The sequence below is a fragment of the Micromys minutus genome, assembly GCF_963924665.1.
Source record: "Micromys minutus genome assembly, chromosome: 25".
NCBI classification, from domain to species: Eukaryota; Metazoa; Chordata; class Mammalia; order Rodentia; family Muridae; genus Micromys; species Micromys minutus.
The window spans coordinates 28604515-28631572 of NC_137960.1; the positions used below are offsets into that span (position 1 = coordinate 28604515).

Below are 27058 nucleotides of genomic sequence, written 5' to 3' on the forward strand. Positions count from 1 at the left end.
GGTAAGTGTTGCTTTGCGGAGCAACAGGGGATTTATAATGCAGTTTGGGAAATGTTTTCTTGTCCCTTCATCCAGAGGCAGGGGGTTCCCAGCCAGGTCAAAATGTAGATCTATGCAATATCAGCAGGGCATTCCAATCGATGTCATGGGAGGTGGAGCCAGTCTCCATGACATTCCATGAGACTGAATACTGCAAGGCTGTGTTAAAAACAATCTCTGTTGGACCAAGTCTTGCCTTCGCTGGGAGTTGTCGCATCCAAGACTTAATTTCAACAGGGTTCAATTTATTGCTTCGAGCTCTGGCAGCATAGAACCGTCTCCTTTGAATGGAAAATTTGACCAACTGCGATGAGGTAAATGAATTTCGAAAGTGGGGGAGTGTGGGGGAGTCATACAACTTTTTTTGTTGTTGTTGATTCTTGTAAGGGGAAGAGGATGTATACTTAGAGCTCCAAGCAATTCCCAAACCCCAAGTCGCCCAGAATGTAAAAAGGTGCTAGTGAGGTAGAGCAGAGGGCTCAAAAGCTCTCTAGGGGAGCCTAGAGACTTTGGATTCGAGAGTTATTGGGCACCGGGGAATCCCAGTGTTGGGTAATGAGGGGTGGCTGGAGAAAAGACTTCAAAACCACTTCAAACCCTCCCCTGCGTTCTCTTGGGGATCGCCAATTCCGTGTATCAGGGCTTGCTGGTGATACCGCATTAGTCGCGGTCACTCTGGGATCCACCACCTTTGGAGCTCCGGCTCGAATGGGTTGGGGGGCCGAGTAAGCTCGGACCAACTCTCGCTCGGGTTCTCCAGGCGAGTCTTAACCCGGCTCCTGGGCTCTGCTCCAGCCCTCGGGGGCCCAGGAGAGCCGCGACCTCCCCGCCTCTGCCGGGTCCCGGAGAGGCTGCGCTTCCCGTAAACTCCCCGCCCTGCGCGGCCCCCTCCCCGCCTCGGCTCCACCCCCGCGGGACCCTGGGAGGCGTGAGATTGGCCCGGACGCGCTGTCACTCTCCGGACGCGTCACCGCCCTCGTTTCCGACCGCCGGGAGACCGGCAGTGCTATTAGTGCACGGCGGGGCCGCGGCTGAGGGTAGCACGCTGCCTGGTTTGTTGGCACACGCCGGCAGGTCGGCGCGCTCGCTCACCTGAGCAGTGTCCCGGAGCCCCAAAGCCACGGGGCTGTACGCGCGCCACCGCCCGCCGTGACAGGCTCGGAGATGGGCAGCTGGAGAAGTTGACGAGCCCCCTACGCACGCGGCGCCCTTGCTGCCCAGAGGTGCGCCGCCCTTGCCACCGAGGTGTCCGCCGTCCTGACCCAGATGTGCGCGGGACACCCTGCCTCCACAGCTGAAAACTTCGCCCCAAGTCCAAAGTGGGCTCCGAGGGTGGTGCCCGCGGCTGGACCGCGGGGCTGCCTGCCGGGATACGGTCCTGCGGTTCCCCGGGCCAGGGGAGGGCGGGGACCCACTGGAAACTTTCTCAGCACCTTCCTAACCACCGCGTTTTACTGTCTCCTCTTCCCCCAACCCCCCAAACAGGGGCTGCAGCCAGCGGTTTGCCGCGCGTGCCTCTTTGCCAAAGGAGCCGCCCCAGCGAGGATCGCCGGAGGGGAGCCGCTTCCAGCGGGGAGACCCGCAGCCCAGACACGCGCTCTGGGCGGCCTGGATGCGCAAGAGCCGGCCCCGCAGCCGCTGACGGCCCGCGGCAGCGAAGTTTGGCTGCTGAGCGGCTCGGCTCCGGGCCCCTGGACAGACTGTCAGCCGGCGGCTACAATCTCCGGAGCGATGCCCGTGGGGGGCCTGTTACCCCTCTTCAGTAGCCCCGGGGGCGGCGGCCTGGGCGGTGGCCTGGGCGGGGGTCTTGGCGGCGGGAGGAAGGGGTCTGGCCCCGCCGCCTTCCGCCTCACCGAGAAGTTCGTGCTGCTGCTGGTGTTCAGCGCCTTCATCACACTCTGCTTCGGGGCAATCTTCTTCCTGCCTGACTCCTCCAAGCTGCTGAGCGGGGTCCTGTTCCACTCCAACCCTGCCTTGCAGCCGCCGGCGGAGCACAAGCCCGGGCTCGGGGCGCGTGCCGAGGATGCTGCTGAGGGGAGAGTCCGGCACCGCGAGGAAGGCGTGCCTGGGGACCCTGGAGCTGGCCTGGAGGACAACTTAGCCAGAATCCGCGAAAACCACGAACGGGCTCTCCGAGAAGCCAAGGAGACCCTGCAGAAGCTGCCAGAGGAGATCCAAAGAGACATTCTCCTGGAGAAGGAGAAGGTGGCCCAGGACCAGCTGCGTGACAAGGACCTGTTTGGGGGCTTGCCCAACGTGGACTTCCTGGCCCCGATCGGAGTAGAGAACCGGGAGCCTGCTGACGCCACCATCCGCGAGAAGAGGGCAAAGATCAAAGAGGTGAGTAAGCCCTGCCTGAAATCCCAATTGTGCCGCTGTTTTCTGGGAGGTTTGATAAACGGTTGGAACTTAGGGCTTCAGCGCTATCATGCAAAGGCGAGAAAGATATTCTACCCTTTGCCTTTTATTGCCTTTTACTGGCTTAGGATACGCGACCATTTAGGATCTGAGGCTGAATCCCAACGAACTTGCATGCTGTTTGAGTTTAAGCTGTAGGAGGCCAGGGGTGATAACATTGCTTCCTCTCTGGCTGCAGTTAGTCCAGGCTGCAAACAGTCACTGCAGGTATTGAACAGTCCTCCTCCTCCTACGAGGGGCTTGCAGGTCGTTTGAAATTGAAGCTGACTGTAAACACAGGGCATCAATCACACATGATACAAAGGTTATAACAGTGAGCCAGCACATCTAGTGTTCAGTCATGTGGCCTCCCCTTGCCAGGTGTGTGTGTAACAGGCTGTAAACTTATAACTTGAGACCTCCTGTCATATGCTACATACTGTCATTATAATTAAATACTGATTTAAATCATGAGAAACATACATACACACACACACACATACACGGTGGGGGGGGGAGTTTCTGCTGTTTTCTGTATTTCTAGAACACTGTCAGAAAAGGGGGTATTCTTTAATGCAACAGGTCAGCCTCCACAGCAGCTCAGTGAATAAGTTAATCTAGAGCAAACTCGGACTTTGGTAAATCCTGTGTAATTTCTTTCTGGTTATTTTTATTCGTGCCATGTGATTGGTTTCTGCAAGCTTAAAGGCAAAGGGAACCCTTGGAAATCCTTTCAGGCTGTCATTTCAAAGAGACTGAGAAATTACAGCCCAAGAAGCAGTTAGTGACCAAGTTGAGACCCGAAGGAAGAAAAGTGGAAGCTTCCCGGTCATCAGAGTCTGGGGACATGTGTCCTTCCAGGCTGCTTTCTCTGTGTTTTCCTGGGAAGCCAGTTAGGGAGAACTCTGGTAAAGCATTGTCACCCCAACTCGGGATCCATCCTCTGAAATGCATGATGAATGGATGTAGTATTTTTGTGAAGACGTTGTTTTAGTATGAGATCCACTATCAGGAAAGGGTCGTGGTGGCACTGTGAGGAAGTAAGCAGAATTTGGAGGCTGTAAAGAGATTTAAAATGGCTACAGGATGGAGGCAGGCTGATTGCCACAGGAGGTGGGTAAGACCAGATGAGATGGGCTAAGGTGTCACTGAGCAAGTTCTAGTGGACTGGGGTCCTGGTCAGTCTCCTCTGAGCTGAGCCTTTACTCTGCAGGCGCATGGTCCTGTTTGATCATCTGTCATGCTTTCTGCTTTGCAGAAACATAGCAGACGAATGGATTACGCTATCATGAGCCGATTTCTCCAGCAGCTTTTCCTCTCTGTGAAATCCCAACAGTCCTGCCCGTCTGAGAGAATGGGACACATTTCTGCCTCTTCCTAAACATCTTCCCTCGTCTACCCCTTAGACTCCTTAATCAATCTGGACCTTTAGAAAACTCACCCTCAGATGATTTCTGCTGCTGTTGCTGTTTGAAGCCAGTGATTCACGAATGGCATGCGTATGGTTACTGTGCCCTGTAGCTTTAGGAAGAGGGGATTGTAAACACTAAAGCATGAGGAAGCCGCCCATTGATGACTGGAAGGGGGTTTCAATTACACACCATGCCTAAGTAGTTCACTGAGAGCAGCATTTCGGCAGGTTGTATAGCCACCAGCTCTTAGACCTTCCTTATCTATGGCCCTAAATCACACAAACTTAATTTACCAGGTCAAGAATTTTTGCTGTTTTTAATTCCACACAGTCCTGAAAACCCTAAGTCGTCAGCGTGATTTGCTTCAGTATTTAGTCAAAGGGCAACTGGAGGAGGGGAGAGATGAATTATAATTTTCCATTAGAATAGTTCAAACATAGTCTTTTATAAAGCAAAAGCAGTAAGTCATGCTATTATCCTTTAAAATTTACTCTCTGTCATCTTTGGACACATATAGAATGAATTTTAGTGACCCATCTCCTTACCCTCAACTTAAGCTGTTGTAAAGGACCTGGTATTTGGCCATGGAAAAGAAAGGTGGTTGATGACACATTAGACTTCAGCCTTATACACTGGAGTTCTACATCCCCAACTCTGGCCTACTTGCTGTGACTCCTAGCCCTTTGCCTCATTTCTGTATGTTTAGTTGTCTTTACACTTAAGCTCTTTATTGTACTCAGGCTAAAACTTTTATAGTTAAAATTTAGAAGCCATAGGATTGGTTTTGAGTCAAGCTTTCAGTTAATACATTTGACCCAAGGTGAATTTACACGGTTTTTATAATGCTGACATAAGTGTATCACATCAGATTGTATCAACTGGCACCACATTGGATTTTTGATATGTTTGTGTCGGAGGGGAGGTAGGCTGCTGATTTAATGTAGGGCATTGCCTCCACTGAAACTCACTGAGTGAATTCTACTAATTCCAGTAATGATGGATTTGATGAATACTTTCCTTTTCCCAATCCGGATTCCCACAATGTTAGCATGACCCTTTCCTGAAACCCTATGGAAACATTTATCCTGGAGTTGCCCTGCCTTATGATATATGCCAGGTTCATATTTATTTGATCTTCATAAAACTGTAGTCAAGTTATCCTATGGTTTTAAGAAAAACTGTGAAAAGTTAAATAATTTCGTGGAATTATTATGAACACACTCTTTCTGATGAACTTTTTATTATAAATGTTCATACTCTTTATTATGAATATTTCTCTTTCTGTATGTTCTTGTTTTTAAAAATTAGCAAGTTTTAAAAGATCAGGGGGGCAGGGGAAAGAAACAGCCTACTGTGTACCTTAGGATGAAGGCCATAATTTACTTTGAACAATGAACATTTTCATTTTCTTTTTGTGAAGTTAAGGGTCATTCTGAGTGATAGCAGTGGCCCTTCTCAGACTGGAGTCCCCTACAGCATAAGTTCTGGAGAATGGCACTCTGCAGGCTGGTTGCTTTGGGTGTGTCACTTGAGGCTTTAGGAGACATTAGCAGTAGGCACCGCTGTAGTCTTAGTTTCTTGAGGGAAGGCTTTCATTCTTGAGCTATTTGTAGATTCTAAGATATTAAGAAAGTGCACGTTAATGGCTAATGGTTAAAACACATTTTATTACATTTTACACTAGCACTAGTGGGGTACGTGAATGACTGTGTGTGTGTGTGCACAGTTTACAGTTTATGTTAAATATTAACTATTTGCCCTTTGCCCAAAGATCAGATGTCAGAATGAGTTACCTCGACAAATTGAAACAAAAACGCTTTTATTTTGAAGCTTAACATTCCAGGTGAATTGTATGGGTTTCAGAAATGAGCATTTAGAACATAACAAAGCTATCCTTTGAAGTCCAGGCCCAGGGGGTTTGCACACTTTTGCTAACATTGTTTACATGCTCACTGGCCCCCTGCTCCTTGGTGATCCTCACTGAATCCATGCTGGTGTGACCTGCCTCACTCAGGGATCCCAGCGCAAGGGAAAAGATGAATAAGTCCTGATTTCAGCAGTGTGTTAACACTACAGTAGGTGCTATCTAGTGAATAGAAGGAAGAAACGATTGTGAGCAGAAGTGAACTGCCTGAGTTGTCTTCCGTGCAATTCGCTGCAAGCCAGCCATTCTGTCACTTTGATAAAGGGAATACCTTGGCTTTATCGCCTCAGGCAGCTAGGGATCACACAAAGGAGCTGTGTGTAGGACTGAGAACTTGGTAAAAGCTCTGAAAGGCAGCTGAACAATGTGGACCCTGTGTTGAAACCTTTGCCGTAGTCCTCAGGTGAGCTAATCAGCCAAACTATCTTATAGAAGTGGATCCTGGTGCTCACATGTGTAAAAATGCCTTTCTAAGACATCCTGACGTCTTTGACTTTAACTGCAGAATTCATATACTTAAAATATATTTTCCAAACCCTTAATATATAAATCCTGTGCTAAAGGAGAGGTTTTAGTGTGTGTGTCAAGGTCATAATGGAGGAATATGTACAGATACTTATGAAGGATGAAGGCTAATATGTAGAGGGGATTCCAAGTGCCCCGGACCTAACATCCGTACCCCAGCCTAATAGGCTTTTAATATCTTTTTTTTTTTTCACATATAAACATATTAGGTTTTGGTTAGCCACAAGAGGATTAGAAATGATTGGCACAATGACCTAAAAAGGTATAAAAGAAAGAGATGAAGAATATGTCTAGTAGTTTAAAGAAGACATACTCATGTGTGTGTGTGTGTGTGTGTGTGTGTATGTGGGGTGGGGAGTCCTAACTTTCCTCTGTTGGTAACCTGCTGCCTTGTCTGATGGGCACTGTCTGGACATCACTTCCCCGTCTCATACTTTCTTAAACAGCCTTTGTACAAATTCTACAAGTTTTTTTTTTCTCTTTTGGTTACCAGCAACATGCCAGGAAATGCTAATCTTGAGAGTTTTCTTTTTAAATTTTTAAGCCCAAACATATGTATTAGATCATAAAATACCATAGCTGTATGAGACCCGAGTGACGCCTTCGCTCATGGACTCTATGGTGGAGTATCCGAAACACCAGATCTTTCTGGAAACCCCGTTAGTGGCAGAGCTGAATGGAGAATAAAAGGCCTGAGTTTTGAGTTTTGCTTCCCAACCCTCACACTTAACTTCCTAAATGAAACCCACATGGCAACCATGTTTGCTCTCCACAGACCCTAAAATAGAATAAGCTTAGAACAGATGTGACTAAACTCTGCCCTATTGTAAATTTTATTTCATTGGCTTTAAGTAACCTATAGTAAGGTTGGATTTTTGTTTGTTTGTATTTTAATGTTACTATGCGTGTGACCCAGAAGACTGTTTTTAAAGGAACATAGGCTAAGAGTGATCTAATGTAGTTTCCTCTGCTTATAAATTTTCCTATGAGAGTAGAAGCGTTTGTAGAGGCTCCACTGTATACCTTTAGAGATAAAAAAGAGAGAAGAGATAAAAAAGGGAGAAGCAAAGAGGGTTGAAATACCTTAAAGATATGTGTGCCCAGAGAAGAGGGATGCCATGATTCAGGGGAGCTCTTCAAACTATAAATGAATGTGCTCTTCACCTATATATAGCATTATAGACAGCAGAAGAAGTGACAGTTAACCTAAGAGAACTATATAGGAGGCATATATACATTAAACTATTTAGGATATATATATATATATATATATATATATATATATATATATATATATATACACATACATATACACACACACCACCATCATCATCATCATCATCATCATCATCATCATCACCATCACCATCATCATCAGGCCTTTCTGTCTCTCCGAGGAGGTGCTGTGAAGCCTACTTCAGTGCCTTCCTCTCTTCTGTTCTGCCCAATTGCAGTGACCTGACAGAACCATGGATCCTGGACCCATGTTACCTGGATCTGAGTCTGGTTGTCACCATGCACTAGCTCCAGGACCTTTGCCAAGGCCCTTAATCCCCCAGAACTTCATTTTTCTCATTTGTAATGTGAGGATTATACTGGAGCCTGCGTTGTTAGACCTTGAGGCCTAAAAGTGACTTTGTGCATAAAGTATACAGCAAATGCTTCTTGCTGCTACTTCCATGAGTACTTTATTTCATGTGCCCATTAATAAGCCATGGATAAAGTGAGGAGATTTCTGAGGACAGTTACAACAATAGTTATCATTAGGGTTTTATGATTAAAGAGGCACTTATACAGTGTGTCTAAGTCCTCTGTCCAGATAGGTGTGTTTTTAAACTGTGCTCTGGTCAACTCTAATTATCTTAGATTGATGAATTCCAACAAACCTCTAGCATCTTGAAACTTATATCCTCAGTGCATACGTATCTGTTCATATACTTCAGGGCGTGTGTAAAAGATGGCCTCATTTCTCACAGACAGATCTACTGGTCCTGAAGCGCTGTCTTCAGGATTGTCACAGTCAAGGCATCTCCTTAAGTATTGGAATTCGTCCTCAAAATAGACTGAGCAAAGTGAGTTTTAACTTGTTTTATTGCTGCAGGGATGTTGTAAAGAAGTGAAAAGAAAACATATTTTAGATCTGCCAGAAACTATATAATGATGATCACCTCTATAATCAGAGCTAAGCCTGTCACCCGATAGGCTTATGTAGAATGTGTACAGTTTGCTTATATTTTGAAGCTATTGATCTTTGCTGAGAATTCCATTTTTTTTATTAAATGAATTAAATGTATTTTTCAGGTTTCAGATTCCAAAGGTCCTCAGACATCTTGAGTTCCAGTACTCATATATAAACATTAGTTTATGTATTGATATATATTCAATAGGGCTCCTCCATTGGACTTTATGAAATGTCCTTAGTGTCTGAAGGGTGAGGCCTGGGTGTGCAGTTCAGGGCCTGACCAGGCCAGTTCATATAATGGTACAAAACCTCTAATGGGAGCCGGAACTTGAGAGGCTGGCTGGTCCTGCCCTGGCTTCCTTACCTCCACAGCCCTGACTGACATGCCAGCAGCCAGAATCCCCACTGAAAACATTTTGGAGGGAGATGGAGCAGCTTCAAGTATTTCCTGCAAAAGTGATGCTGGCTGATATCTGCTCTTCAGACAGCAAAGGCCGCCCCACGCCACCCTACCTCCACAGTGTCCTGATAAAGATTTCTGTGATCTTCAAGTACCTGAAAGAAAACCAAATGAGATTAAGGCTTAAGAGCATTTAGGAGTCAGTGTACCTCTGAATCTGCCAGCAGCTGCGTTCCGTAAATCAGAACCCAGCAGTTCTGCATGTAACTTGATAGATAAAATTAAAAAGCCCAAGTAGCCATCATTGTGGTTCCTTGGCATTTGTGATGATCATGCCCCCCTCTACCCCCTCCTCTCTCTCTCTCTCTCCTCTCTCTCTCTCTCTCTCTCTCTCTCTCTCTCTCTCTCTCTCTCTCTCTCTCTCTCTCTCTCTCTCTCTCTCTCAGGTCAGCTTGTCTTCCCCACATTCTAACTGCGCAAATATCCAGCTTCCATGATGTAGCTCTGTTCTCTCAGTTCTGATCTCAGGCAATATGATGTTAACTTTTATTTTCGTTTCTTTATGGATTTACCTTTTATCATTAGATTGTCTAGTCTCCAGATCCTCCTGTGCATGTTTATCATGAGAACTTGGTGTGAAGGCAGGTTTGGCACTGAGAAACTAACCAAATAACACCCAGTTAAAAAAGAATAACGTTTAATAATACAACACAACATACTCTAAGACGTGTTCTGTTGCCACACTCCGAGGGAAGCCTTTTGGCATAGGCCAAGAGTTTACAGGAAAGGGTGTGACAGTAATTGATACATAGACCCATGAATGACTGTGGTTGAGACGGGAACTCATGACATGCAAACACCACAGCTGTTGCTGGAGCCTCGGTTTCTGTCAGAGCCTTCCTCCTTGAATGGTTTTTTTCAGGATCTCTCGAGGAACACTATATCCTAAGAAACAAGAGAAGCTCAGAGATAATCGTCAGAACTCCTGGTCCTTTCTGAGGGTGACAGTCTAGATTTCTTGCCTGAAATTAGTATTTCTTTCATAGGAATACATGCATATGATCAAGCTGCTAATACCGGTGCTTATTCAAGTTGTTTTTTGTTGTTGTTGTTGCTGTTTTATTTTTTGTTTGCTTTGTTTTTTGGTAAGAGCATAATTGAAGAAGACAAAGTTGTAGATGGTTAAGGCAGCACACGGGTGTGCCTCTTCTCAGACCCTTATTTCCAGCTGTTCAAACTTTGCCCTTCTTGGATGTGAATCATATCAAAGTCTACGTCACTGAATGCGCTCAGTAGAAACTGTTGTTCTTTGATGTTTGTTCTAGCAAGGGAGAAAATACGTTTTAGAAACAGCTAGCTCGTTTCCTGTGCTTTTTTTTTTTTTTTTTAACTGTAAGCAAAGGCCTGTTTTTTGCAAAGACAGTGTAGGCAGAGGTTATAAGTAGATTCACTACCCCCCACCTCTACTAATATGTTAACTCATTCACGGGTTTGACCTTGGTGTACATAAGTGCTTTTAATTGATGCAATTTGCTTCTGTTGTTTTCTGAAAACACATATGGTCAGATAAAAGCCTCAGGATATATCATTTATTTGAATCTGGTCATTTCTTTCCTTTTTTTCATATAACAAATATTAAGTCATTGTCTAGTATTTTTTTTCTCATTTTTCTTGTAAGTAGGTTGGCTGAAAGATCATAGTACATTCTAGATGTCCTGACTCTTGAACCATATCTACCTTCACCAATGGTATACTAAAACCAGCCTATTGGATCTTGATTTTTATTTGTAGGTGATGAGATAATATTTTGTGTTGGATTGTTCCACTTTCCATAAGCTGAGCCCCAGTTTACTAGCTGGTCTTCACTTTTAAATTGAAGTTGAGGTTTTCCTCATTAGGTCAGTGATGATGCCTGTCTCTGCAGATCTAAGAACGGTGGAAGAGACTTTTTTTGGTTTAGACTCATTGGCGTGATAATATTTAAAATAGTCAAAGGTTAAAACTTAAGTCCACACATACTTAAGAAGTGACCTCTTTTTCTGTCGCAAATGTAAGGCCCCACAGAGTTGAATTCTTAAGACAGCATACCCAAAAGACACCAGTTAAATTTGTACCACTTATCTTCCTGTGGTGAAAGAACAAGCAGATCTTATGCGGGTAGAGCTCTTTGATGACATATAAAAATCTTTTTAAATCATTTTTATTGGATATTTTATGTATTTACATTTTGAATGTTATCCCCTCCCCCCCGCTTTGCTTCCATGAAGGTGCTCCCATACCCAACCACCCACTCCTACCTTATCACCCTGGCATTTCCTTACACTGGGAAAATGAGCCTTCACAGGACCAAAGGCTTCTCCTTCTATTGATGCCACACAATGCCCTCCTCTGCTATATATGTGGCTGGAGCCATGGGTCTCTCCATGTGTACTCATTGTTTGGTAGTTTAGTCCCTGGAAGCTCTTGAGGGTTTGGTTAGTTGATAATGTTGTTCTTCTCATGGGTTGCAAAACCCTTCAGCTCCTTTCTCTAGCTCCTTTATTTGGGTTCCCATATTCAGTCCGATGGTTAGCCGCAAGTATCCTCATCTGTATCAATATGGCTCTACCTGACCCTCTCAGGTGACGTCCATGTCAGGTTCCTGTCAGCAAGCACTTCCTGGTGTCAGCAATAGTGTCTGGGCTTGGTAGTTGCATATGGGATGGACCCCCAGGTGAGGCAATCTCTGGGTGACCCTTTCTTCAGTCCCAGCTCCACTCTTTGCCCCTGTATTTTCTCCTGCGAGTATTTTGTTTCCCCTTCTGAGAAGGGCAGAAACATCCACATTTTGGTCTTTACTTTGAGCTTTATATGGTCTGTGAATTGTTTCTTGGGTGATCATAGCTTTTGGGCTAGTATCCGCTTATCAAATGAGTGTGTACCATGTGTGTTCCTTTGTGACTGGGTTACCCCAATCAGGATGATATTTTCTAGTTCCATCCATTTGCCTAAAACTTTCAAGTAGACGGAAAGCTTAGTGTTGATAGAGTTGGGGAACCTCTCTGTGTTTTGATTTTTTGGCTGATTTCTTCAAATCCAATGTTTGTTGTTGAAGAATGTAGAATAGTTAAGAGCTATATATTTGAAAATGTGTCTATATTCAGACCTTGAATAGTCTGCTAGACACCAAGTCTTTTTAAATTTGTTTCTGAACTGTGTTAACATGATGAATAATGATTGGCATAAAATGTAGTATATTATTTTTATAAATAGTGGTTTGAGATGGTGGTAATTTTAGAATTTTTAAGATGCTGATCTCTGAAGCATGTTATTTTTGTAGTCAACTGGCAGGGTTGAATATTATATCTAGTCAACTATAGGTTTTCAGCTCATAATTAGAATGCCTGAGTAGCCCATATTCTGATTTGAGGGGTTATTAGCACAAGTCAGCATTTTTTGTATGGGATTCTTATTAAGCAATGTAAGGGGACCCCTGTTAGTGTAAAGGATGCTGTCTTTGATGGCTGGCTCAGAATTAATACACTGTATGCATTTCCTCATATTGAGCACTTTGGCTCATCTTCATTGTGCAGTCCCCTGGGTTGCTCAGCGTAGTATGTGTTTAGAAGAACTCAGTAGTTTTCAGTGGCGAGGTCAGTGAGCTCAAGGAACATAAGAGATGGAGATGATTTATTAACTGCCGTTGAAAACGGCACTAACAGAAAGAGTGAATAAAATGATGATTTATTAGGTATTCCATGAGTAATAAGATGAGGTCAGTACAGGTTAGAATTACTTGTCTTTGTCTTAATTTAAAACTACAGAATTTCTGCGGCATAGGCTCTTTATGGTCATTAATGTGTTCTAGAACTATCTTGCTGGGAAATGGAGAACATCCATTCCTTCCTCTACCAAATGACTGCCAACCCCGGGCCTTGCCTCAAGCAGGACCTATCAAATACTTGTTAAGTGCACATGTGTTTTTAGCCACACAGAGCATCAGGGATAACTCTGGTTAATTGACTTCCTTTCAAGCACCTCCCGGGCTGCCAGCCACTGTCTTGTTGAAGAGCACTTGAGTTTGGTTTGGCTTTGTTTGTCTCAGCCAGAAGTCGTAAGGCTCATATCTAATGGGTGAAGAGGATAACGAATATAGAAAATGACCTTTTCCAGTTTTAAAGCTGTTTCTCAGAATGATTTATGCAATGAAAACTGTATTTGTTTTATTATGTGCTTGTAAACTCGCTGCGAAACCGTTTCATTAAAAAAAAAAATCCTTTGAGCAAATGTAACCTCACTGGAGTAATGTACATGACTGTGGATTCCGTTAAAGGTCAGTACTCTCTTGGAGTAAAACAGTTATAGTCTCTTGAAAACTCACTCTGCCTCTGGATTTACACCCAACATTGTGTTTATTTAGGTGTGTAGTTCTTAAAGAGTCCCCAGTTATTTCTGGTCATTATCTCCTAGGGTACTGACTATATTTAGTAAGGGCTGTCATTCTCCTCGTATTTTGGTTTTTATACACGGCACATCTAATTAAAATTTTCTTTTCTATTCCTATAAAAGTTTTTGAGACAAGTGTATTTTAATAAGCAGTTCTCACAGTATCACGGTGTGATTAAAAAGAAGAAAAAGTTATACGTGAGGTGTTTTTTTTTTCCCTTTCCACCAGAGAAATCAGAATTTCATCAGTGCGTTCTTCCTGTAAGAAAAGTGGGAAAGAGAAAGCTGTGGTGTCCTTCCCAGGTTAATGCCGAATCTCCTAAAAATGCTGCCTTGCTCTAACCAGTGCATGTCAGAGCTCCGCGGAGTGTACACATTCACAAATGGTCTCCTTTTTAATCTATGCTGCAAATCCATCTCTCTAAAACATCATATCTTTCCCGTTGTTGCCCCACTCAGGGTTCTAATAATTTTCCCTTTCTCTTAAAGAAGTCATTCAAGCTGACACACACCAGCATTCCCTGGAGAACGTGTAAAGGCAGGGATGGATGACTGGGCTCTGTCTCCCGAGTTTCTTACTCAGTGGGACTAGGTGGGTATTTTTAGCATGATCCTAGGATAATGCTGAGGCTACTGTACAGTGACTTGAGTCTCAAAAACATTTTTCAGGATATTGTTCTCTTTTGCTGGCCTGTCAGTCACTTTCTCTTCTATTCTTGAGCACTAGGAAGGACTCTGCTTTCATTGAACTTTCAGAGTTACTGTCTCCAGAATGAACCTTAATCAGGCTTCTGCTTTTTTTTGTTCCTCTTGTAAAAGATCAGCCTCGCACTTTCTCAGACTCTGTTCTTAGGAAGCCTTTGCTTCACAGTCTTTAATAAGATCTCCTGTTTTCAAATTGCCACATCATTTATTATTTCTTTCCTTGAACCTGCTCGTGACAATGTCACTACTATATTGATCACCTTCCTATGGACTTCAGAACTCTTACAACTAGAGACACCATTTTCTTCCCAGTAGGTTCCTGGCCCAAAAGTAAGTGACAGAAAGCAGTTCATCATAAATGTAACCAAAATGAGAAACAACTTAAGCACGGGGCTAAAATTCTTTCCAGCCTAGTGAGACTGTATGCCAAAGTGGAAATCCTCATAGCCTTCCTTTTCCACACCTGTAAAATGAGGCTAATGATTCTCTCTTACAGAAGGGTTACGAGCCTTAAAATAGGAAAAGTGTATAATTCTCTCAGCATGATGCTTGGCAGGTGATATTATTTAATAAACAGCCTTTCTCTGTTAGCAACTAGAAATTGCTGGGAGTAATGAATATGGACGCTCACTAAGAAAGATATTTAGAACCCACAATTGTGGCTCACACCTGTAATCCTAGCACATTCCAGGAGATGACAGTAGGCCTACTGTTTGGGGTTTGAGGGCTGCCTGGACTGCAAAGTGATACCTTGTTTCCACACACTTGCATGGGCTCACTCGTGGTTTTAGATGTGTGCATGTGTGTGCAGGTTTCTACTACCTGCTTTTAGCTTCAGGCAGACCATCCTACCATATTATGTCATGGTTTCCTTGGATCGGCAGATAAAACACACACACACACACACACACACACACACACACACACACACACACACACACAAGCTTATTTTAAATATGCTTTTAGTGCAGTGGCTGGACACTTCTAAGCTTCCCGCCATTCATGTGCCCTCACTTCTACATCTGCCCTCAGCTTAGTTGCTCAGTTACCTTCTTGCTCAGCACCCCAAATCTTCCCTCAGCTTAGTTGCATTTCTAATCTCCTGCCTGCAACCCCAGGCCCAGTGGGCGAGGTGGCCAGTGGTCACTCCACTCGAGATCTCACATGGCCAGTGGCTCTCTCTCCCGCTTAAGTATGGTGAATATCCTTTCCTCCTTCTGGGTCTTCCTTGCCTGCCTGTTGTAACCTGGGAAGTTCCATCTCTTCCACCCGATCGCTGTCCACTAGCACTTTTATTGATTGATTAAGAACCAATTGGGGAACAGGACCTTCAGCATGCACAAACAGATTCATGATCAAAGCATCAGAACCACCTCCTACACACACTCACACACATATACATAAACATGCATGCACATAGACACATACACACACATATCCACATACTTGCATATTCACACACATGTGCACATATTATATGTGCACATGCACATTCATATACAAATACACACATACATTAACACACACATGCACATGTGTAGACATATATAAACATACACATATATGCATGCACATATAAACACCAGTACATGCACACATAGACACATGCACACAGACACACATAGGCACACACACACACTCATACAAACACATACATATATAGACACAGACACATTGGCAAGCACATGTACTTGCACACCCATATACAAGTACACACACATACATACATTGACACACATACATGTGCATGTATATAAGTACACACACATTGATACACACATACATATACAGACACATGCACACACATACATATACACATAGACCCATGCACATACACATAGACACACATACAGACACATGCACACACATATAACACATTGATACATGTGCACACACAAATACACACTCATACTTAGTAACTCGAAAATAGAAAGTTATCTGGAGGATATAAATGCAAGTTTTGGCTACAGTGTTACTGTGTTGATGGAAACCTTGGATTTTTTTTATTCTCACTTTCATTTTAGTTGCCCTTGCTTGAACCCCTGTTTGGCATGGCAGGAAAAGGGCACTGTTTGCCGGCAGAAATGATGCTCGTGCTCAGGGAAGCCACGCACGGTGCTGAAGCAGTGTGCATTGGTTCATCAGTGTGGAGCTGTGTCTGGCTCCTTGGGCTGGTGTCCGTACCTGGGGGAAAAGGCTAGGAGAGGGTGAGTCTGAACGACACCGGATAAACGCTGGGAGAAATATTCTGTGAACTGAAAAGCTGAGCGTGTTTCGGCGATCTGCAGAAATTAGCGCAGTAGTTAGGTCTGTGTGCTTTCAGTTTAGGGCATATCGACAACCTTGGTGATATCACACGTTGATTATTGACACAGCTGCTGCTTCAGCCATGTTGGCAGAGAGGTTTCTTGTACATTTCAAATGGGAATTGAAGAGTGAAATGTAAACCTGCATTGGTCATTTCTTTAACTTTAATCTGCGCACAAATGACTTCGTAGTTTGCACCCAATAGACTGGACTTGAAAACACGGCATCAAGTAATTCACTCAAAGTTTACTCCTTAGCATTATACTCATGAAGACTTTCTGTAGAGCATTTAACTCCTTTTCCTCTTGATATAAGAAGGAATATATGCAATCTTCTGTTAAAAATAACAGGACTTTTCACCTATGGCATCATTTTTTTAAAAAATTTATTTCATATGAAAACTCCAAGCAGAAATTTTTAAAAATTAAAATTGGCACGGAGAATGAAAAGGTGACCTTTGCTGGTGATGGGTACGTTTGCTCCTGTGTTTTCCAAATGTATTTGATCCTTCCAGCCTGACTGAATATTTCGCAGGCTTGGGGTTCTGCATATTTGCCCCCAGGAGTGGGGGAAGGAATAAGGAGGAAATGCAAGGTCAAATAGAGGAACAGGGATTGAAGAAACATCACTCAGAAGCCTGGGGATCCCCCACAAATGCAGCCACCAAATCCAAGCACAGCTGATCCCCAAAAGTACATACTGACAGAAATCAGGCAGAGATGCCCCCTCAGGGACTATGCTAGAGTCATATAAATACAGCTGAGCATGCTTGCAGCTAACCATTGCTCTGAACTTGGGGATCCCAATGAGGTTGCTGAAGAAAGGACCTAAGGAAATGAAAGGGGTTGCAACCTCATGGGAAGATAACAACATTATCAACCAACCAAACCCTCCAGAACTCTGTGGAGTAAAACACCAACCTCTGTGCACACTTTGAAAGATCTATTGATCCAGTTGAGTATGTAGCTGAAGATAGCAGTGTCTGGCAGCAATGTGAGAAGAGATCTTACTTTTTTGTTCCAGAGAGGGCACGTTTTCCCAATGTAGGGGAGTGACAAGGCAATGGGGTGGAGAGTGGGATCAGAAGGGAGTGCACCTTTGTGAAGGCAACTGGAGGGGAAAAGGGATGGGAGCAGGGTAGGGTAAAGGGATAACATCTCAAATGTAAATACAGAGTATCTAATAAAAAGAAAGAAAAAAGCTGACATGAAAGTATCTAAGTTCCCTGTCTCTCCCTAGTGCTGAAGTTTTTGACTTGAGATGGTTTTGAATCTGAGATGCAGCACTGTGAAGCGAACTGAGGTTCGATGGTTCAGTAAGAGTCCCGTGGGGGAGGGGCAGTGCTCTCCTGTCTTTCCCTTCCTGCTTCTCTAAAAGCAGTGCGCAAGGATGCCCTTGCTTACACATCTGGATATCAGTGAGTTCACTTCTGTGGCTAGAGTTCTCCACCCACCTGCGATCTGGAGAATTACACTCCACGTTTCCCAAGGAAAATGTTAGTCTGAGGTTCAGAAGGCTTCCTTTGAGGACTGGCAGTGAACTTTACAAACTGGCATGCCAGGTATTGGCTTAAGATAACCAGCTGAAGGCTTCTCATCAGGGAAGCCACTCTGGATGTATATATTCCTTAAAAGTTTTCACTGAATCCTCTGCTGTTATGTAGATGTAAAGAGGTTAAGGGTTTTATAGCCAAATACGGGACAAATGGTCAGATACTAGTTTTTGTTTCTGCGATGCTGTTTGATTTTATTCTGGGTGCCTTGTTAGATCATTGCCTTCCATTCTTCTACATCCCTCTTAGAGAGAGGAGACATAATGGCTGGAAAGTCCATGCCAGGAGAGGCAGGGATAAGACTGTGCACTTTACCGTGGTCAGATCTCTAGTCACCTTAATAAAGGCCCAGCCTCACAGCCGAGCAGTGTTCCCCTTCCAGGAAGCTGGAGAAGGGAACTCTTGACATGAGATTTGTACAAAGATGGATCACTGTTCCCTTGACCTGCAGGGCACTCGCTGCACTCTAGAATTCCAGAGGGAGAAATGATGTCAAGGTACATGATTGGTTAGCATATCCGTCAGCCTTTCCTTTTCCGTGGACTCCCTTGGAGGACATTTCAGGAAACAGTGCCTTTGATTGATTTCAGGTCTTATGCGGCACCATACTGTGTGTGTGGTATTTCCCAAAACTCTGGGGGATTTGGGCAGATGGAATACTCAAGGGGTGGGGAGAGGGAGGCAAACAAAACTGGCAGCTAGCAAAGGTCTTTGTGTCTACCCTCAAGGAAGCCTATGCCCTATACTCCATTTTGGAGTATATCACAAACCCCGGGGGTCACCCAGTACATTAGTAGCCATGAAAGAGAATATCTATGAATGTTTCCTGTGTTCTAAATTTTTCTCATTGTTACATAAGAGGAACCCAACTTTCACCGACTGACTGACTGATTGATTTTGAGATAAGGTTTCACTTAGTCCGGGCTTGTCTCACAAGCAGTATTTAACCAAGAATAACCCTGAATTCCTGGTGCTCCCTCCTGCTTCCATTTCCCAAGAGCTATCATTCCAGTAAGTGTGACTGTGGCCGATTTACTACATGCTGGGCTTTGAACCGAAGCCTTTGTTCTTGTTGGGCCTGCATTCCACCAACTGAGCTATGTCCCTCCTCCTCTGCACTTCTCTGTTTTAAACCGTATTTTAATTTGAAGCAGAGGCACATCACGTTCTGTCTCCCTTTCCTTCCTCCACCCTCTTTTGGCTACCTTCCCTTAAACCCGTGATGTCCCCCCTCAAGTCGGTAGTCTCTTTTTCATCACTATTATTACATACATGAAGGCATGTACTTAGGTGTCTGCACCGATATATACATATAAACACAACTTTCTACCTCTGCTTTTGTTGTTTGTGTGATCTGGTTTCAAGGCTGACCATTCTGCACTGGACAACTATCTAAGGGGGCTCATCCCTCAAAGAAGCGAATTCGCCCCCCTTCCCCCCCACATTCATTAGTTGTCTTCCTTTCTTTCTAGGGCTGATGTCTTGAGAAATTACCTGTTTTGCCTTGATGTTTTAAAAGCATTCCTTAATCGACCCTTAAACCTCAATTTTGGGTTTAAGAATGTGGCATACTTTTTGCTTTAAGACTCACAACAATGGCATTACCTGGCGATGCCCTCCCTAGGGCTAGGATTAACAGCCAGGCAGATGTTAGTAACACACACCTAAGGAAGATGGTCTCCAGTCATGTTCTCTACAAGCTCCGTAGTCTCCTGGTGAAGAGGTGTGTGTTCCTGTGTTCTGGACTGGAGCTCCATGTAGTATGATCTGTGTGTGTGTGGTTAAAGCAGTTAGTGTGAGATGTTAGCTCTCATCTGTGCTCAAATTTGTTTCCTTTATGTTCTGTTTGAGACGGGAGTAGGGAGGGCTCAGACATGGAGGGATGGCTCTGTCTCCACCCCCACTAGTTACAAAAGCAAAACTGATATTAAGCTTGTCTGGAAAAGCATCTCTAGAGATTAACAGTTTGTTCAACCTCAAACATTTTTATTAGTGTGAATAGATGCATATAAGTTTATGTACATATCATTAAGTATAATATGTATTATATATGTATGCATGATTTATGTGATATTGCGTATATTACATATGCACAACATGTAATATTATATATTTTATATATTATATACACATAATATAAATGTTATAGACACATACTATATGGAATATATAATATACATGTGTAATATATATAATATGTATTGTATATATTGTACCTAATGGTCCCTGTCTAATGTGTGTTGCTTTGGGTTCCATCCCTAGTGCTTGTAGAGAAGCAACAGCAAAGACCATGTTCGGTTCCCTTTAAGAGACACACAGACATTGCAGCAGTTTCAAAACGTGCATAGTAAGCAATACAGTAATCAGTTTGCTCAATTCTTTTTTTGTGTGTGTGTGTTTAATAAGTCAGATTAGGAATCACTGCCAGTACTCACACTCACGTTGAGGACTACCACTTGGCATGAGTTACTCAAAGGCAGTAAGCAAGAGAGATGCAGCCACTGCCAACATACCCCACCCCCCTCTCTTTCTCCCTCTCTCTCCCTCTCTCTCCCTCTCTCTCTCTCTCTCTCTCTCTCTCTATATATATATATATATATATATATATATATATATATATATATATATAAATGTCACACACACACACACACACACACACACACACACACACATTGCACCTAAATGATATGTGTGAGCATAGTAAATTCTTCCCTTTACTCTGCAGTAGGGAAGAATCCTTAGGTAATGACTGTGTCCCGTCTATCATTTATGAAGGTGCTATGCTAACATTATTACATTTCTTATTTAATTCTTGGAAAGCCCTGTGAGTTTTGTAATTATGTTCCTTTTTTACACTTTAGGAATTAAAGCTGAGAAAAGTCAAAGCAGTTGCACGTGGTTGTGTAACTCTTGTGTGCCTCACTGCTTATTTATCTGGCTCTAACACCCATCCTTGTACCCTAAGTACTGATGTCTGCTGACTTCTCCTCCAACTGGGGCTGGGCTCTCCAGGGTCTTATGCCACAGCCATGCCTCTGCCTGAAAGGGGGGGGCAACTTGGAGAGAGGACACTGTATTCATCCCCCACTTTAATTACAAAGGGAAACCTATGTTAACTTTGTCTGGAAAAGCCTCTCTTGAGAATAATAGCTTGTTCAACATCAAACATGTTTATTGGTATGAATGCTTATATATGGATGCGTATGTATACATATATATATATATTAATTATATGTATACACATGGTAAATACATGATATGCATGCATATAATTACTTCAAGTAATGCTTTAAACTTTAATACAAGTAATTAGGCGCTCTGGAAAGTTACATCAAAGGAAGAGAAAGACAGCTGACACCGGAAGAAACAAATTGGAAAGCTATGATTCTTATACTTTGTAGTCATTAAAATTTTAACCGGGAGAATCGGTCTATAAAGTATGACCATGTTAACCAAATGTTTAGATTTAAGTTCATGATGAGGTATATTACCCAACACCTCTAAAAACAAATCTATAAATTCAAGTGATAATGTTGCAGGCTTGGTGTTGAAATTTGGGACACAAGGTGTTTGTAGCTTAATGGTAGAGCAGGTGCCTAGTGTGCGTTGCTTTGGAGTCCACCCCTAGTGCTTGTAGTGAAGCAACAGCAAAGACCGTGTTGATTTCTCTTAAGAGACACACACAGACATTACAGAACTTCTCAAAATGCATATAGCAAGCAATATAGTAACCATTTTGCTCAATTCCTTTTCTTTGTGTGTTTAATAAGTCAGACTAGGCATCACTACCAATACCTATACACACACTGAGCACTACCACTTGGCATGTGCTACGCAAAGGCACTTGGCAGTCTGCAGTAAGCAAGAGATGCATCCCCGTCATGTTGGAATGGAGAGGGTAGAGGGCAGAAAGGCAGTGTAGGAAGTGCTGTGGTGGGCGGGCAACGATGCCGGGAGAACTTGCAATAAGGGGAGAGGAGTCACTCCGAATGGTCATGGAGCCTGGTTCCTATGTGAATGTCAGGGAAGGAGGAGGAGTGTGCTAGGATAGGAAGGAGTGCTTTGACAGGGTCAGGGCGGAGGAAGGGTCAATGCCAAGTGTTCTAACATCATCCTGAGATCACTGAGAGCTATGAGAGGGTTTTAAGGTGAGGATATCATGTCGCATTTACATTGCCCCATAAGACCTAGTATCAAGGACATGTTCAGAGACTTGGCAGTGGAACAGATGGATGTAGTGACACATAACTGGGCCCCAGGGATTGAGGAAATAACATATGTTTGGAATATATAAAAAAGTAGAATGTGTCGAACTTTGTGAGCACTAAAGTGAGAAGATGAGGGGAGGAATAGGGGAGCGAACTATTGTACTTCTTTTTAATCATGGCATTAGTATGATGGTCAGGGTCACAGGTAAAGAAAGAGTGTGTGGAGACATGTGGTCATCATTTCTTGGGGAATGGCTCAGACAGGTGAAACTTAACGCATGTAGAATATCTCTAACGTGGAGTACACGGTACTGGAAGGGTTTAATCCAAGGCTACAAATGTTGAGATCATTAAATCCTGAAAGCCAATAAGAAGTATATAAAGACGTTGTCCTATTGGAGGTGGCAAGGAGTCTGAAAAGCATTAAGTTGTAAGGGATATGCTGAGAAAGAGGTGACAGAGAATGTCAAAGAGATGCAAAAATAAAACAGGCAGAGTGTGGTACCCTGGACCATCGTCTGACATTTAATATTTTACAGGCGTGAGATTCAGCTGTGTCTAATGCTTCTGAGAGGGAAGAGAAGAGCTGAGAATTGTCCTTTGGATTTGGAAATAGAGTGAACCGGAGCAGATTCAGCAGAGCATTTGGGTAGAGAGAATATTTGCAGTAAAACTAATGACATTGACAGAAAGCTCAAGGTCACTGTGGATGGACTGGAGAAGTGAGGTGGTATCCATAATACGATGAGAGGCTACAGGAAGACTGAGTGAAGACAAAGGCAAGGTGGCAGGGAGAGGGTTCTTCTCTCAGTGGATGGAGTTTTTCATTACCAGCATTTGGTGACTTTATTAGTCACTTCTCTATTGCCATGATAAACACCGTGACAATAAGCAACCTGAGTCGGGATTAAGTCATTTTACAGCCTGCAGTCCATCACAAACGAAAGTCAGGACAAGAACCCGGGCCAGAAACTTGGTGATGGAAACTGAACCGGAGCGCATGGAAGACTTGCATACTTCCCACATATAACAGTAGTGTAGACTTTATGTCATTGGATATTGAAAGCATGTAATTGTCTCTTTGATTTTTACAAAGGATTATGATGAAGAGATTGCCCTGAATCTTAGAAGAGACTTTAGACTTTTAAATAGTGTTGATACTATGAATGACTAGGAAAATATTTGAAGTTGGACTAAATATATTTTGAATTGTTTTATGAGTCTATAGGGACGCATATAACAAGGAGTATATGTGGCGGTTTGAATGAGAAATTGCCAAATTATCTTGGGTGTTTGGACACTTAGTCTCCAGTTGATGGCACTGTTTGGGGAGGATCAGGAGGTGTGGTCTTGCTTGGAGGATGGGTGTCACTGGGGTGAGCTCTGAGAAAAGCCTCACCTACTTCAGATTGCTCTCTACTTTGTGCTAGTGATTGAGATATGAGCTCTTGGCTTCCTTCTCCTGCAGGTAAACCTCCTGCTTAAGGCCATGCTTCCCTGTCAAGATTGACTCCTATTCTCCCCCAACCCCTGTGCCCAAAGTGGAAACACATTCTTCCTTAAGTTCCTTTTGGCTGTGGTGTTTTATAACAATAGCAAGGTCACAGATACAGCCACTCTTCTCACTGTGAAGAAGACAGTCTAGCAAATCAAATCAGGCTGAGGGTTTTCCTGGGCATCTGCAATGGAAGGAAGGCACATGGTCTCCGGGAAATTTCGGATAACCTAATAGAAGGGACTGTTTGCAAAGACATATATCCATTCAACACAGGCCATGAAAGAAGGACAGTGATGTGTGATGTAAGGAAAATAATGGCAGTCTCATGAGTTTAAGTCAAAATAGCAACACGAGCTCATGGGGCCTACGTGGAACTACAAATCTAGAATAGTTTAGCACATGAGGTCACCGTTTTCTTATCTGGTACTCCGTGTGTGTGTGAACAAGCTGTCTATGAATATATGTCAGAGGTTGTATGAACAGTGAGTTCGAGCACTGTGTTTCTAATCAGCATCTCCAAGACCCAATTCAGAATTCCTAGAATGGAAAGTTCGGGCTCGGGTTTCCTTCGCGGTCTAACCAGCTATGATTGGAGTTGGAGCAAGGATTCATAGTACTGGTAGGGCAGCTGTGTCACAGCCCCGTGAGCATGGAAGAGCAAAGGCATTGCTGTACAGTGGCTGCCAAACACCCACTCTGTATCTAGATATCTGTTTTGGTACGTGTATTGTACTGGAAATGTTTCTGGTGCACACCTACTTGTCAAAGTCACCTTGGCTGGGGTTCTGTAATCTATGTACTACTGAATGTCTTGAAAAGCATGATTGATTAGCATTAACACCTTTACATTATCCCATTAGTCAAATACCCAGCTTATGAACCAAAATTATGTCCTACTTTGCTTTTTTGTTACCATGACCAAAAACAATCTGGAGAGGCATGGGTTTATTTACATTTATAATTCGTAGTTCGTTACTGATGGATGTCAGGTAGGAATTTTATAAGGTAAGGGTTGAGGCAAGAACCTTGGAGGAAAGCTGTTGATTGTCTTTGCTCCCAGGCTCATGTTCAGCTGTCTTTCTTATATAACCCAGGTCTACCTCCTTTACTGCTCACAGTGGCATGGGTCCTCCTACATCAATTAACAATAAGAACTTTCTCCCACAGACATGCCCACAGACCATTCTGACGGAAGCATTTCCTCATCTGAAGTTCCCTCTTCATAGTGTGTTGACAACCAAGATGCTAAACATTACACATGATCACCGTTTAACATCCTAACCTATTGCTGTTTCATTATGGGAAGAGTCTGCACATTAACGGTGTCTGGTTAATGAGAATGTGTGCAGTTACTGTGAACCACAGGCCCATTTATTCTGTCTTTACAAACTAATCATGTCTTATCACTCATTTTTTGAAACCCTGTCTGTCAGGATTCGATTTATGTGCTTTTACCTGGGCTTTTCCCCCTGCTAGCAAGAAGTACTCTCTCGCTCTATTTTTATAATGATTCTTTGTTTAACTGTCTCTGTATCTTTTTTTGCATTCTTAGTATTCTCAGCAGCACACGCACAGGCAGTGAGATGCAAAGATCATACTTGGCTCTGTCTCTTATTAGCACTCCAGCCCTGTGCACTTCATGATGCTACTGAACCTGAGCATCTCATCTGTAAAGTCGTACATACTAATGCCCGCCTCAGGAAATAAATTACGAGTTTAAAAGACCAAGTATCTAAGCCTCAGTCTGCCGTGATGACCACATACATGGGATAGCAGTTGACAAGTCAATTACTTGCTTCCTTGTCTTGAGCATATTGTGTGGCATGGGTATTCTGTCGCTGTGGCAACAAATCATGGAAGCTATACTGGCTTTAAGCAGCATGTGTGGCTGCTCAGAGTTCTCTGAAGCAGGAGTGGCCTGTTTGCTTTCACTATACCAGTTCTCATAAGGCTCAAGGCAAAATGACGTCTGACCAGGCTTCTTAGCCGGAGATTAGGGAAGGGATTCTGCTTAAAAGCATATTTGAGCTTGTTGGGAGAAATGTGATTTAGGACTCTGTATGGACAGTATGTTGTTAACTGGAGTCATCACTGTGTACTATAAATCTCTTAAAAATAACAGGACACTTTACACATTTCTGAGTTCAGGGTCTGTGTCACACCAGCATGCATTTTCCTGTTCTGTAGGAAGTGCAGACATGAGCATCCTCTTCTGTTTTCAAACCTCAGCATCCCAGGAAGTCCTGCATCATCTTAGCGCTGACTTTCCTGGCTGCATCCCTTGGCCCCTCTGAAGCCTGCTCTCTGTTTTGAAGGTTTTCTGTGATGAGTTTGGGCTAACCTGCATACTCCAAGATCATCCCTTTAAGTTCAGGTCAGCTTCACTTTCCACAAAGAAGTTTGCTCCCCTTGCCTGTTCCCTTGTGCCATGTGAAGTAACAGCCAAGTCTAAGGATTACAATGTCACGAAGGGCCACTCACTGTGGTTGGTTATCTTGTCTAAGTACTTATATAAAGTCAAGACCAGTCCCCTGCATACACGTAGCCGTTCAGCAGCCATTGGTGACTGACTGTGTAGCTTATACCTGTGACCTATGCTCACCACAAGTAAGCTACTACTCAAGAGCTATTTTGTGCCTTTAGTTGTAGGTAGGAGTGACCCAAATTAAAAGAAGATCACTTTGAAGGCATCCCTTTCTATTGCCCACAGCCACTACTGTGTGTACCAGGAAGGAAAACAAAGAGTATCCAAATATAAAGAAAATGAGTAGAGAGAGACTAGTCTGTTATCTCTGGACTGTCACGGAGCCTTTCTAAGTGACAGGATAAAATACCTTGTTTTACCAGTGTTCTTCATAGTTTACAAATTAGTGTTCTGAACTCGATAGGGCTATGAAGGTGCCGGAACTGGACAATACTTCTGATCTGTGGTTTTTTTCCTGCCTGATAGGTCATTTAGAAGTTAGGAGCAAAAATTCTGAAGTAGGGCTCCTCTGAGTTGGTTTCCTGTCTGCCATGAGTGTATCTGATAACCTGTGTTCTTGTCTGTAAAACAGAAGAAAATATAGACCTTATCTAGCTACTGCTAAGGATAAATTCTGTGTGCTTAGAAATGTAGCTGATGCTGTATATTGGGGTAATTAAGGGCTAATTTTGACTCCCAGATTGCATTTGATAGTATGTGTACATAACAGTTGTGTGGGATAGAGGCATCTATCGTGTAGAGGCTACAGAACCTGCTAATCAAATCATGTGAAATTACATAAGCCTGCTGTTCATCCCTACCACTGAATACACACAAACAAAACAAGACCAAATTACCCGCTTCAAATCAAATATCAGTAATGGTAGGATCGAGAAATCTTGTTACAAATTGGGCAGATTGTTCTTTATGCTTTTAGTTATTAAAAGTACTTAATTTGCAAATAAGATGCTTAGGTATCCTGAGTGATTTTGATTTTTTAACAGTGAGGATGTTCATACC

At 43.3% G+C, this 27058-nt stretch overlaps 1 protein-coding gene across 2 annotated transcripts in view; it reads left to right on the plus strand.

The window, feature by feature from the left end:
- Positions 1-218: 218 nt before the first annotated feature.
- The window catches only part of MAN1A1 (mannosidase alpha class 1A member 1), a 181889-nt gene continuing 155049 nt past the window's right edge, over positions 219-27058 (plus strand). The window contains exons 1-2 of one of the 2 annotated variants that reach the window (XM_080937813.1): positions 219-353; positions 1525-2379. In XM_080937813.1, coding sequence (XP_080793939.1) covers positions 327-353; positions 1525-2379 — 882 coding nt within the window. In that variant the 5' untranslated portion in view covers positions 219-326. Of the gene's footprint in view, positions 354-1069; positions 1263-1524; positions 2380-27058 lie in introns of those variants that run through there. The other variant, XM_080937814.1, reaches the window with a different exon arrangement.